We start from the raw sequence: 13,958 nt of genomic DNA, 5'->3' as shown, positions 1-13,958 counted from the left end.
GACCCGCCAAAAGAAAGCTAGGGACAAGAGCATTTCATTTTGTAACCTCCTGCTAATGACAGAAGGGGATGTTACCAGCAAAAAGGGACAGCTATTTGTTCCCCCACCGCCACCAACCAGAGGAAGCTGGCTGGTGGCACTGATGGTAACCAGTAAGAAGTCCTCCTCTCTCTCCCGGTAGCTCACAGCAGGACAGCAAGCCTCTGAACCTCATGGCAGGGAAGATGCTGCAACAGGCAAACGCAGATTCTGCCACTCACCAGCCTCTCACCACTGGGCTAACTCCCGAGCAGGACAAAGCCCTTCTAGATGAGCCCTTGTGCTGAGGCACAGGCTTTGGCCTCAAGTTACTTCTCGACAAAGAGAGAGCAATTTCGTATTTGAATTGGTTATTTGCTGGTAGAACTGCTTGAAATGTGAAACATTTGTGTTCACCTTACTTTTAGACCACTGGGCAAACATTGGGTAAATAACATTTGTCTTACAAAGGTAAGAGCAAGCATCTTCAGTAGTGTTTGTTTTTTTTTTTTTAAAGCACAGTATTTTCCATGTCCTGAAGATATCCGTTGCCTTTTAGTCTCTCCTGTGCTCTTTAAACAGTAAGATGAATAGACTTATTTTCTACTGGACCGCAAAGAGTAGGTATATCTCACTAAACATGAAAAAATCTGAAGCAGCACAGCACTTGCTTGATTTTTTTTTTTTTTTGAAGCATGGGAATAGTGCATTTGTGTTAAAGTGCTCTGCTGAATCAGGATGTAAATTGGGAATATCAAACCTCTCTCTCTCACTGCATTCCTCTCACTACCAGCAACAGTCATTCAAAACTACAGGTTGTACTTTCCTACCTATTGTGGTAGGATGGTAACTTCAAACAGCTCGAGTTCAACAGAACCCCTGATGCAAAACTTTAAATATACTAAGGTTAAATATTTTTAACATACATTTAATGAATCTGTTGTGTACCCTGCAGTTACAGCTTTGGCTTGAAGGCACAAATATTAAGGCACAATAAATGCAAATAATGTATACATTTCAATGTGTTGGGTTGAAGATAACTTTGTACTACATGGTATTTAGGTATAATGACATGTCATTCAAACGTTTCCTCAAGTTATTTTAATACCTTTTTTCTTTGATAACCTGGATAAAAAGAGGAATGTATGTTAAATTATTTAAATATTTCTTCAGTGCAAACGTGGCATTTTTCTTCTAAAGTGTAGAAGATTGAGATTGATTTTTCAGCATTTGGATTTTAGCAAAATAAAACTAATATTTACATTCATCTTGAACAGCATTATTTGAATTATTTATCAAAAAAATAAGTATATAGTCCTTTTTGCTATCAAAAAGAAAAAGTGGTTTTGGCTTGTTCTTTTTTCTACCAACCTGCACAGCTACTTATGACAGGTAGAAGGACAATTGCGTTAGACAACTAAGTTGTACACTACCAAATCTGCTGTTTAGACATAGCTGTCGTGCTAAAGTGACACTAAAAAAATTTTGGTTTTGCTTGCCCTCAAAATATTTCCAAAAGAGAAAAAGGTCGCATTCAATTTTTTTTTTAACAAGCTCCAAATACGCACCCTAGACCTGCTGGGTGTCCTGCACCTGTTTAAATAAAAGAGATCTCTACCACATAACTTTCAAATAAAAACTGAATCTGCCTAATTTCCTTCGCAAAACAAACATAATTAGATGGAAAGGAAAACATATTGCACTGAAATTAAAGAAAAAGAGACAGTACAATTTTTCTTCTCAGTATTAAATAGGATGTCCAGTGCAAAGACAGTGTGTGTGTGACAGCAAAGACATGAGGGGTAGTGATAATTTGGTAGCTACAGTAGTGTCTGAGCATGATCAGGTGCGAATTAGGGCTTGTCCCCCCAAGAAAGTGGCAGGACAATTAGCCCAGCTGAAGTGCATCTATACTAATGCACACAGCATGGGAATAAACAGGAGGAGCTGGAGGCCATTGTACAGCAAGGAAACTATGACATAGTTGCCATCACAGAAACGTGGTGGGAGGACATACACAAGTGGAGTGCTGTAATTGATGGCTACCAACTCTTCAAAAAGGATAGGCAAGGAAGGAGAGGTGGTGGGGTGGCCCTCTATGTTAGGGGCAGTTTTGTATGTCTGGAACTTAACAGTGTGGATGACAGTGTTGAGTGTGTATGGATAAGAATTAAGGGGAAGGCCAATAAGGCAGACAGTGTGATGGGAGTTTGTTATAGACCTCCCAATCAGGATGTAGAAGCCGACGAAGTATTCTATAAGCAGCTGGCAGAGGTCTCACGATCATCTGCCCTTATTCTTGTGGGGGACTTCAACTTCCCAGACGTCTGCTGGAAATACTACACAGCAGAGAAGGAACAGTCATGGAGGTTCCTGGAGTGTGTGGAAGACAACTTCCTAACACAGCTGGTGAAGGAACCAACTAGGGGAAGTGCCCTACTGGACCTACTGTTTGTTAAAAGAGAAGGTCTTGTGGGGGATGTAAAGGTTGGAGGTCACTTTGGGCAGAGTGATCACGAAATTATAGAATTTTCAATTCTTGATCAAGTAAGGTGGGGAACCAGCAGAACTGCCACCTTGGATTTCCGAAGGGCAGACTTCAGCCTGTTTAGGAGCATGGTCGAGAGTGTCCCTTGGGAGGCAGTTTTGAAGAGCAAAGGTGCCCAGGAAGGCTGGGCATACTTCAAGCAGGTGCTCTTAAAAGCGCAGGAGAAGGCCATCCCCTTGTCTCGAAAAACGAGCAGACAGGGAAGAAGACCGGCCTGGCTAAATAGAGAACTTTGGCTGGACCTTAGGAAAAAAAGGAAAGTTTACATTCTCTGGAAAAGGGGGTTGGCAACTTATGAGGACTATCAAGATATAACAAAGCTATGTGGGGGGAAAATAAGAAGGGCCAAAGCCCAATCAGAACTCAGCCTGGCCAATGCAGTTAAAGACAATAAGAAGAGATTCTTTCAGTATATCAATAGAAAAAGGAAGACGAGGGAAAATGTAGGCCCACTGGTGAATGAGACAGGTGCCCTAGTGGTGGAAGACACAGAGAAGGCAGAGTTACTGAATGCCTTCTTTTCTTCGGTCTTCACTGATAAAGCTGTCCCTCATGAATCCCATACTCTGAAGGCAAAGGGGAAGGTCTGGAGAGAGGAAGATTTTCCCCCAGTTGAGGAGGACCAGGTCAGAGACCACTTGGCCAAGCTGGACATTCATAAGTCCATGGGCCTTGATGGCATGCACCCACGAGTGCTGAGAGAGCTGGCGGATGTTATTGCCAGACCACTCTCCATCGTCTTTGAACGGTCATGGAGAACAGGAGAGGTGCCTGAGGACTGGAGGAAGGCTGACATCACTCCAATCTTCAAAAAAGGCAAGAAGGAGGACCCAGGGAACTACAGACCAGTTAGTCTCACCTCTGTCCCTGGGAAGGTAATGGAGCGACTCATTCTGGATGTCATCTCCAAACACGTTGAGGAACAGGAAGTTATTGGAAGTAGTCAACATGGATTTACCAAGGGTAAATCGTGCTTGACCAATCTGATAGCTTTCTATGATGTTATAACTGGTTGGCTGGATGAGGGGAGAGTCGTGGATGTCATCTACCTTGACTTTAGCAAGGCTTTTGACACTGTCTCCCATAACATCCTCATTAGGAAGCTGAGGAAGTATGGACTAGATGAGGTGACAGTGAGGTGGATTGAGAGTTGGCTGTGTGACAGAACTCAGAGGGTTGTGATCAGCGGCACAGAGTCTAGTTGGAGGCCTGTAACCAGTGGTGTCCCCCAGGGGACAATACTTGGTCCAATTTTGTTTAATATATTCATTAATGACCTGGATGAGGGGACAGAGTGTATCCTCAGCAAGTTTGTTGATGATACCAAACTGGGTGGGGTGGCTGACACCCCAGAGGGCCGTGCTGCCATCCAGCGTGACCTGGACAGGCTGGAGAGCTGGGCAGAGAAGAACATAATGAGGTTCAACAAAACCAAGTGCAAGGTCCTGCACCTGGGGAGGAAGAATGCTAGGCACCAGTATAGGTTAGGGGCAGACCTGTTGGGAAGTAGCTCTGAGGAGAAGGATCTGGGGGTCCTAGTAGACAGTAAATTATCCATGGCCCAGCAATGTGCCCTTGTCGCCAAAAAGGCCAATGGAATCCTGGGCTGCATAGGGAAGAGTGTGGCCAGTAGGTCGAGGGAGGTCATTCTCCCCCTCTACTCTGCACTGGTGAGGCCACAACTGGAATACTGTGTCCAGTTTTGGGCTCCTCAGTTCAAGAGGGACAGGGAACTGCTGGAGCGAGTCCAGCGAAGGGCAACTAAGATGATTAAGGGCTTGGAGCATCTGCCTTATGAGGAAAGGCTGAAAGAGCTGAGACTCTTTAGCCTGGAGAAAAGAAGGCTGAGGGGAGACCTTATTATGGCGTACAAGTATCTAAAGGGTGGGTTGAAGGAGGATGGAGCCAGGCTCTTTTCAATGGTTCCAAGTGACAGGACGAGGGGTAATGGGCACAAGTTAGAACACAGGAAGTTCCGTTCAAATACACGGAAAAACTTCTTTACGGTGAGGGTGACAGAGCACTGGCACAGGCTGCCCAGGGAGGTTGTGGAGTCCCCTTCCCTGGAGATTTTCAAGACCCGCCTGGATGCAGTCCTGAGTAATGTGCTCTGGGCAATCCTGCTTTAGCAGGGGAGTTGGACTAGATGATCTCTAGAGGTCCCTTCCAACTCTGAAAATTCCATGACTCTGTGAAGAATCGCCCCCTCCCTTTCCTCTCCCGTTGACACTTGCAAACATTGTCACTGAGTTTAGATGACCTCCGGTTTACATTCCACAGAAAACAGTTACGATTATTAGGAATCACAGTGCAGTTTCGGTTATGCATAATCCTGAGGAAGGATCCAAGGAGGAGTCTGTGGCAAGTTGACCATTCTGAACTACTTCTGGGTAATTCTTACTGAAGTACACCTAGGAAAAATATCAGATTCTGTGAGTAATTATGCATCAAACACCTTTTAGTTGCAAATAAAATTTCTGCAGATAAATACAGTAGAGATAAATACATGTCCTTAAGGAACCCCAACAGGAACTTCAGGTTGGTGGCATTCAGTACCTGTGCGTAACTGAAAAATTAGTAAAATTACTATACGATCCTACATTATAACAAGGCGTGAGAAAAATCCCACACAACCTGTAGATCCACTCAAATTCTGGTAATTCAGATAAATAGATATATTTTATCACTTTACATTAAACTGATAAGTAAAATCATTTTACTAGCTCAAAACATGGAGATAAATTAAAAACAGGATGACAAAGAAGCTGGGAAATCTTGTGTCTGCACAAGGGTTTCTCATTTTCACACACAAAATGAACACAATGGATTTGGATGTTAATATCAGGTTGTAATCCCTATATTTTACAAACTATGATTGACAACCATTGAAACTTCGAGGTATATGTATGAAATATCCCAGCGTTTAATTTGTGCTGCAGAGCAGTTATAGGGCCTATAGAAATGTGATCTCTGGATAGTGAACCACAATAATGAAAGAAGAAGCAAAAGCTTTAACAATGACTCAACCAAGCAACTTCTCTAAAATGTAAGATGATACCAAATAATAGGACGGTTCTTTGCCAAGCCTTTGAGTTCCTGAATTCTACCAATTTCTAGCTCAACTAGAAGAGATACAGGTTTCCTGATAAATGTATAATCAGAACATAAAGGAAATGAAATGCTGTCAAGTTTCACTGTTCCACAATCATCAGTTTTTAGTAGCTGTATCATATCTCTGTTCCTTGACAGATGCGCATAACAAAATGAAATAATGTCAAGACTTGTGTGCTCTTATCTAAAAATGTGTTTGGGTGAAAAAGGACTTCAAATGCAATTTTTTCAAAGAAGAATGTGAAAAGTTTTGTTTGAGTCTTTAAAAACAGAAAACACACTATCTTTCTGAAGCTGACATGTGTCACGAGTTAGGTCTCATAGTCAGACTGCTTTGACTACGGCTTATGAAACATTTCTCCAATTTATATTTGAGAGTGTTGTCAACAAAATTCAGTTTTTTTGACAATAATGTCCTTTTCATATATATGAATACATGTATATGACACACGGGATAAAAAAGAAATAGTCATTCTATAAAAATATTCCTGTAAGTACCACTGTCGTCTTTTGTGCACGCACGCTAACACAGGATATATGCATCTTCACAAGTTTCAAAGAATATTAAGGTCTGATTTGAATCAACAAAAGAATTGGAAGTCCTGTTAAGAGGCATTCCTCAGTAACCAGCCATGATCGGATGCAACAGAGGAAAGTTAATCAAGCGCCTGCCTGCACTCAGGCTGCAGAGACGGCAGCACCAGTTCTGTATTCCCATCCCGTTCCTGGGTTAAAACATAAACCTTCGGCATACTTTTAATGCAGCTTTTGAATGTGATTTTCTTTTTTTTTTTTTTTGAAAGTTAATAGAAAACCTTGGCACATTACTAGAGACGTAATGAAATGGCAGCTGCTTTTCAACTGTCTCATTGCAATTCTTCCCCTGAGCCCAATCCCTCAAGATATTAAATGCCCAAGTCTTTATACAAGTTTCTTCCACTGCCAACCTTTTAAAAAGTAATCACTGAGGTGAGATAACACCTAGTACTTTAATATTTACACATCTGTCATAGCTTTAAAAGAAAATCATCCTTATTTTTCCCTCAAAGTGCTCCAAAACTGATTGACAGAAAACCAGCCCTACCCCGATGCCACCAAAGCTTGCGGAAAAGCTTCTCTCAATGCTGCCAAGAGCAGGGAGAACACACCAACTTTTGTTTAGCTGAAAAGTGAGCACTTTTTTTCCCCCCATTTAACTGTTTGATGACTATTTCTCACTTTCCCATAAGATCTTCTCCTAACAGCTTCTTGTAAACTGAGCAAAGATAAAAACACGGTCTCACAACGCCAAGTACAACTCTACTGCCGTCAGGCTCACGGGCTAGTTAATATATACTCAGTGGTCTCCGATTTGAGCTGTGCCTGCATTGTTTTCTTTGAAATTTGCACAAAAAATGGGGATACTGAGTGACCAAGACAGACATACAAACAGCAGCGCTGGATCAATTCGGAAGCCTGAGCTAAGGTTCCAGCAATAGCTCCATCTTGCAACGCTTAGCTAAGATGCCCATGAGATTTTTCTTTAAAATTAGGTTTCTTCAAAGATGTCCAAATTAGTCTTCCAATTCAAGGTGCATAGTCCCTCTTCATTTGCACTTAAAGGATATATGCAGAATCCATACTGTTCCAGAAAATGCATGTAAAGTCTCACCTTACTGAAAGGAGCTCTTGCAACAAGTTTGTTCTGTGCAAGATTCAGGTCCAGAATGCAATAAATCAAATAATCATTGCCAAAGCATGGCCACATTCCAAACCATTTTACTTACTGTAACGCCTTTTGAAAAGTATGTATATATGCCATATTACCATTTCTTTTTATGTGCAGCATGCTGTTTTTCAACAACAGAAAAAAGCTGTTCTTCATAAAAACAGTTCTTAGTAACCACAGTAGGAATGTGTGAGACCAACAGCAATACATCTAAGAGACTTACTCGTGTAAAAAGAAAAGCCATCAGAATCAGCTCTTCTGACTAAGCAACTTCTCTCAAAGTATGCATGAAGCACAAGGAACAGCAATAATGAAAACCTTGAATTAATGTCAAAGTCCTTCAAACAGAAAGGACTGTAACTGTGCTTCTGGGTAGCCGCTGACTGGAGATATATTCTCTCGATTCCCATATTTTTGGGCTGAGTGTGGATAAGCACCATGCTTTGCATTCTTGGCAGATGCTAAAGCTTGTATCTGCCTTCTAGCCTGGGAGTTAGCAAACTTTTTCATCAAACCACATTTCAGCAGAGACTGGTTCCTGGATCTCTTCCCTTCCTGTACAAAATCACATAACATTGATGTGGTAACTGCAGATGACTATATGGGCAAGTAACATCAGGCAATTATTTTTATATATTTTGAATTATCTTTGAATGCAATTGTGCAATTGGGGAGGGCTGCAGGGAAGGAAGAAGAGTCAGCATGACATGGCTAAATCTCTACAGATGACAGCTGGACAGCCTCACCTCTTGCCATTCCAAGGATCAAGCCTTAGGAAGCTGGCCTTCACTTTACAGACAAACACTGGTCATATGAGTTTGAAGCTATCCTTTTAAACATCATTTATGTAACCTCCACACTGTCACACACATACCATAAAAAACCCCCTATGGTTAAACCATTGCTTTCTAGTAATAAAATATAAGAAGCTATGTAGCAGCAATGGAGAAGGACAGTAGGACTCACTACATAGTCTAGTAAAGGACAAAGCTGTTTCCACAGTTCTGCGATTAGTGCCACACGTGACTTTACAGCGTATACTCTTAGCTAAAAAGCTTCACTTGAAAAACTCATTTAAAAAAAAAGAAAAATTTTAGTAGCTCTAAAAAAAATTCTAAGAATATGAACAGAGACAGAAATCTCTCCCCTAACCTTCAAAAAGTTCAGTAAAATAGCCTCCATGACAACAGCACAATTTTTCATTTTTTTTAAAAACTTGTGGAAATGCATCTATTTTACTAGGAAATAGCCAGGCACCTGCCATTTTGTTTCCTGTCTTTATGCGTTGCTTCCTGCCTGTTGCACTCCTGTTTCCCCAGGGAAGTTTGGAGTTCGTGTTCCCCTAGCTCTGCTCCACACATCCAGCAATTTGAGGAGAGGAAAGCACAGACGCTAGAGATAAGACCCTTGCCTCTTGTCTTGAAAAGGCTCTCTTAGGTCTCTACATGCCTAATATCAGCACCTTACTTGCATGCTGAAATTAAAGTTACACGACGATGAAGCAAGTTGCTGCCAAACTGAGCACCGCCAGTCTGAAGCAGTGCTGAACCTTCATCGGCACTGAGAGAAATAAAACCTCACTCTGGACATCCCGTGTGGTAAATTATCAAGAAAAAAGAAACGAAGCCAAAAGCTAGTCAAAATGAGTTCCTCGATCAGAGGTCATTTTTTAATCTTCTCATCTCTGCTTCAGCTTTCCATCTGAAAAGTGGAGATGATACAGCCTCACCTCAGAGGCATATTATGAAAATTAATCCATTGATAAAACACTTGGATTGCCAGAGGAATGCTCACAATTACATTAATAATTCTGTACTCAGAGTAGGATTTGAATAGTAAGCAGTAAACCAGGCACAGAGCCTTGTAGGGAACAAGGAGGCAACAAAACATTCAACAGCTGTTTCTTAATCGAGCCCTGCTCATCCTATGTGCACAACAGAGCAAAGGTACAAGAACGAAGTAAGAAAAAGCACAAAAATAAGAATGTGATCACATCCCCAGAGACCATACTATAATGCACAGGTACTGAACCTCAAACTAAAATTTGATGGGCCCTTTTAAAAATAGAGAAATAACAGAGAAATGCTGGGCTCTGCAGCCTTTACATGGTTTGCAGCAAGTTTTTATAAGCTCAATGCCAAGCACAGGTGAGTATGTCATGTACTATTTACAGTTACTGTTTTGTGTACATACAGAAGGATGCAAGAAATCCAAACAGTCTTTCAACTCAGGGTACATAAATACACTTACCATTTGGAAGGCTGCATATATCCCACTAAAAAAAGCCTGGACAATGATGGCTGTGCCTTGCAAAGCCAACAGGTTCTTTAGTGCAACGCTTACCATAACACTGAATATGCTGATGAGATAAACAAACTGCAGAGACAAACTTAATTATCACTTCTTCTAAAATTACCCGTTTTGCTGTTTCAATCAGAGAAGCCGCTTCAGTCTTGCCCACTTGTTGCACCATTTTGTAAAACAACCCATCTTGCTCTTGCAGCAAAATGTAAGGTTCTCCATATTCTTTCAGTCTTCCAGCATCTAAAACCTGTTAAATCAGCAGAAACCAATGTATTAACATAAGAAATTCAAAAAACAAATGTCAGAGACTATAAGCAAGGGGAGAATGTACGCACTTTAAGTGCTAAAATGAATTTTGTATCCTGAAAATGAAATATGTTCACTTCAAACAAGCATAGCACTTTTTGAGCTTATAGACCTGTTGTACAATTTTAGAGTGCCCTACAGCCATTCCACCTATAGGATTCCAATGCAAAGTTATGCAGAATATGGAAATACAATGTTTGTGAAGCCAACAAAGCAGATTATAAGACTCATTGTGTAAGTATGAAACAAAGAGGCCTAAAATGGGCTCTGAAGTAAACAGCTGTGGGTAAAAACCACGCGATAACCACCAAGATGGTTAAGGGAGAATAAGTACGTCTTTTGGACTAGAGGAGGTGAAGATGTAATTAAAGAAAACGAGGGTGTTGCTGAAAAGATAAACAATTTCTTGCATCAGTTTTTGCCAACTACGTATTAGAAAGATACTTACCCGGAACCTATTCTTTCTACAGAAAAAAAGATGAGATGCCACTAGGGACATCGGTACCAAAAGAGAGGAGTGGAGAAGGAAAAAACAACAGAGAAATTAAAAAGGCATTAAGTCAGTAAGCCACAGAGGATATATGCGGTCAAAAATATGAGAAGACAGTCAAAAATATTAGAAGAACGAACCTCTTGAACCTGATTGAACCTCTAAGAAAAAATTCTCATACTAGTGACTCTATTTGAGGACTGCATGGTAGCAAACATTGCACTTACATTCTGAGAAGCCTTATGGGATCATTCAGGGAACTTTTAGACCAGCATATATACATTTTAGATAAGACAGCAATTTAGTCAAAACAATCATTAAAAGACAAATAGAAGACACACAGATCACAGATAGAATTTGTTCTGTGCGGTTTTAGCAGAAGTAAATAGTACCTCACAAATCAGATACAATTATATGAATTTCCAGAAAGGTATTTGGTATAACTAAACAGCTGTGCTACAAGGGACAAAAATTTTTCAAGAACCCGGACAAAAACCAGAGATCAAAAATAAACAGTGCGTTTTTCTTTGTGGAAAGCCAAACAGGTAGAAAATGGTGGGAATCACAGCATTCTGGTGTATGTGGCAGCTATGCATGTGTTAGTCATCAGAAAAGGGAGTTATCGGGAAAGTGACTAACTTGTAAATGACACAAAAATGTGAGGGAAAGTCTAGACCAGAGGAGATTCAGATACACCTAACTAACCCAAGAGAATGAGAAACACAATAGCAGGGAAAAGTCAATATTGACAAATGCAATACACTCAAATACTTAACTGGTTTATAAATTAATGGTATTGACTCAAGAAAGAGATTTGGGTATCAGTCTACAAGTTCAGTACTTTCACCCATGTGTAGGAGCAGTGAAGTTAAAAAAAAACAAAAAGAAAGAAAAAGAAGTTACGTGAGAAAAAGTAATTCAGAAAATATTTTTGTTCTTATATAAATAAAAAACTGAATACACATGGCATATTATTGAAAAAGATACTGCCACAACAGAGGGACTTCAAGGACTCGTAACCAAGACATAATTGTGGTGTACATACTTGTAAGGAAAAAAAAAAAAAACTGGAGCTGTTGATTTCAGGAAAGAAATGAATAAAAGGTATTATGAGGACAACTTCCAAAATAACAAAAACAGTTTGCAAACTTCTGTTTGAAAGAAGAAAATTCAATAAGCTTGCAGACAAATTCAAAGTCCTGTGAGGAAACTTTAAAAAATTTTTGCCCGTGCAGCTCCTTAAAGCAAAACATCCTGATGGGCAAGAGCCTGGCAGATCTCCGAGCGGCCTGGACCCCCAAAACCCCCAGTGACATAGGATAGCTGAGCCGATTCCTTTGCCGGCACTGGTGTGAAAATTCCACACTGCCGCAACCGCTGTTGACTTGTTTGACACCGGGGACCAGGGCACCAGGGAAAAGGCGCCCACTCCTTCGCTTCCGGTTCAATTAAGTACATGGCATTTGAATGGAAAATAACTCAGCCAACAACAACAGCATAATTACATCTGATTTTATAAACTGTATGCACAGAAACCTACAAGAAGTTATTTGCTATTTTCAAAAGCTCATATCTTATGCTCCGATTTTCCCTTGCAAGCCATTTCCAATACTGTTTGGTATACAGCTGAACAAAGTGCTCATGGAAAAAAAATTGAAATATCAGTAACATCGCATAGCACAATATACAGCCATTTAATATACAACAGATGCAGTATTTCACCTGCAAAGGTATACTTGCACACATGTTGATTTTTCAGTATACTTAGTCCTATGCCATTTAATTTGAATATTTAAGGATTAATTACAAATATAATTTTAATCGCCATCTTTTATATACTACAGTATGTCACCGTTAAGGGCAGCCTCCTTAAAAATGCAACAAATTAATTGATCGTATACAGTTCAACATAATAATTGAACTGGTGTGCCACAGCATAGGACATCTCTGGTGCCTTGAATAAGTTTAGTTTTTTTCAGCATAGCCCTAGATTATGTAACCACTCCTTAAGAGAGAAAACAAAAAGCATCTTTATTAAGTGTCTCTCTCACAAGTAAGGAACTACAATAGAAAAGTAGAGGGGTTTTTAAAAGTTATAGTACTGTGGTGTTCGAATTTTAATATTAATTTTGCAAATATCTGAAACAACCACAAACATGGACAATCCTTCTCCTCCAGAGAACCTGGGAGCGGAAAAAGGAAAAATTTATTCTTCCTTGACAAGTTTTAAACAGCCAAGTCCAGAAGATGAATAGATAGAGTGAGCGATTTGTGTGTCTACAAAAATTCCATTCACATTTTAAACAAATCATTAATCTATTCATATCCTTTTCTTGGGGAATAAAAACAAACTTGTGTTATGAAAACAGACAGAACAAACGTAGGGAAAACAAGCCGTGTTACTTTTTTTTTAAATCTGAAATGCAAAGAAAAAAAGAATGAAACTGAACAGACAGTATCATTCCTACAAGTCAGGAACACTCCATAAACCGTATTCACCAAGGAAAAAACTGTTTCTACTAACTGCTCTTACCTACGAGACAATGGAGAGAATTTAAGCTGATTTATGTGGTAGTTATACATTCATATATTTATACATTTATAAAAAAGCGCTTAGACAAAGAGATAGGTTGTCTTCTTTGAAGAAATACCTGCTGATAAAATTTACATAAATAAATAGGTACTTTGGCTAAGGCTTTGCATGCTCTTACTCACTGACTCCAAGCCAAATTAAAATCATTAGGACTTCAAAAAGCCAGCTAATCATTCAGGAAAGGTGGAATCTGGTGTTTACCAGCCACATGTTTTCTGATCAACTTGCATGCAATGTTTATCACTGCACAATAAGACCGAATCGAACCCAGATGCATTCCAAGGCAGTTGTACCAGTGGAACTTGATACAGAGAAGCCAGAGGAGCTTGTAGCTGGCGAAATCAGATCGGCAGGATGATTATGGAGGACACACGCAGGAGCATGGGACTCTGAATCAGACTAGGATTTCATTATAGACCTTAACGCAGCTTTTGAGAGATGGGGATTTTGGACAAGTCATTGAACTTTTTCAGCTCCTCGGTCTGACTGTAAAATACAACAAATAAAGCCTCATAATCGTTCCGTGGGAGCTAACTGCCTGTGAAATACTTAGACAGCCCAGCGTAAAATAAAACAAACACAAAAAAGCTATATAAACCCAAAGTAGTCATATGCAAATCAGGGCCAGAATCTCTACCGCCTTGTACTGGCAGTCTCTTTTACCTTGCCTGCACTGTTCTTTGCAGCGAGATCCTTACGACTTCAACAGGATTTTCTCAAGTGGAAGAGTAACTCCAAGAGAAAATTCACAAAATTGGCTGCTGGTGATCATGCAAAAGAGCATGCAGGAAAATTCTTATTCAATGGAATTTGCTCACCTCCTTGCATAAGGTGAAACTGCTCTTCACTTATAGATATCCAAATCACCCTTACTCAAACA

At 40.2% G+C, this 13,958-nt stretch overlaps 1 protein-coding gene across 2 annotated transcripts in view; it reads right to left on the bottom strand.

The window, feature by feature from the left end:
* Positions 1 to 4,821: 4,821 nt before the first annotated feature.
* Positions 4,822 to 13,958, bottom strand: part of ABCC4 (ATP binding cassette subfamily C member 4 (PEL blood group)) — a gene marked incomplete at its 5' end in the record, with an annotated part of 152,379 nt that continues 143,242 nt past the window's right edge. For both annotated transcript variants that reach the window (XM_082495573.1, XM_082495574.1), the window contains 2 exons: positions 4,822 to 4,977; positions 9,802 to 9,936. In XM_082495573.1, coding sequence (XP_082351699.1) covers positions 4,870 to 4,977; positions 9,802 to 9,936 — 243 coding nt within the window. In that variant the 3' untranslated portion in view covers positions 4,822 to 4,869. The remainder of the gene's footprint in view (positions 4,978 to 9,801; positions 9,937 to 13,958) is intronic.

Source organism: Vanellus vanellus, assembly GCF_965231255.1.
Source record: "Vanellus vanellus genome assembly, chromosome: 1".
Taxonomy (NCBI): domain Eukaryota; kingdom Metazoa; phylum Chordata; class Aves; order Charadriiformes; family Charadriidae; genus Vanellus; species Vanellus vanellus.
Note: the sequence above shows the minus strand (reverse complement) of the source record. Positions and strands in the feature narration are given on the sequence as shown.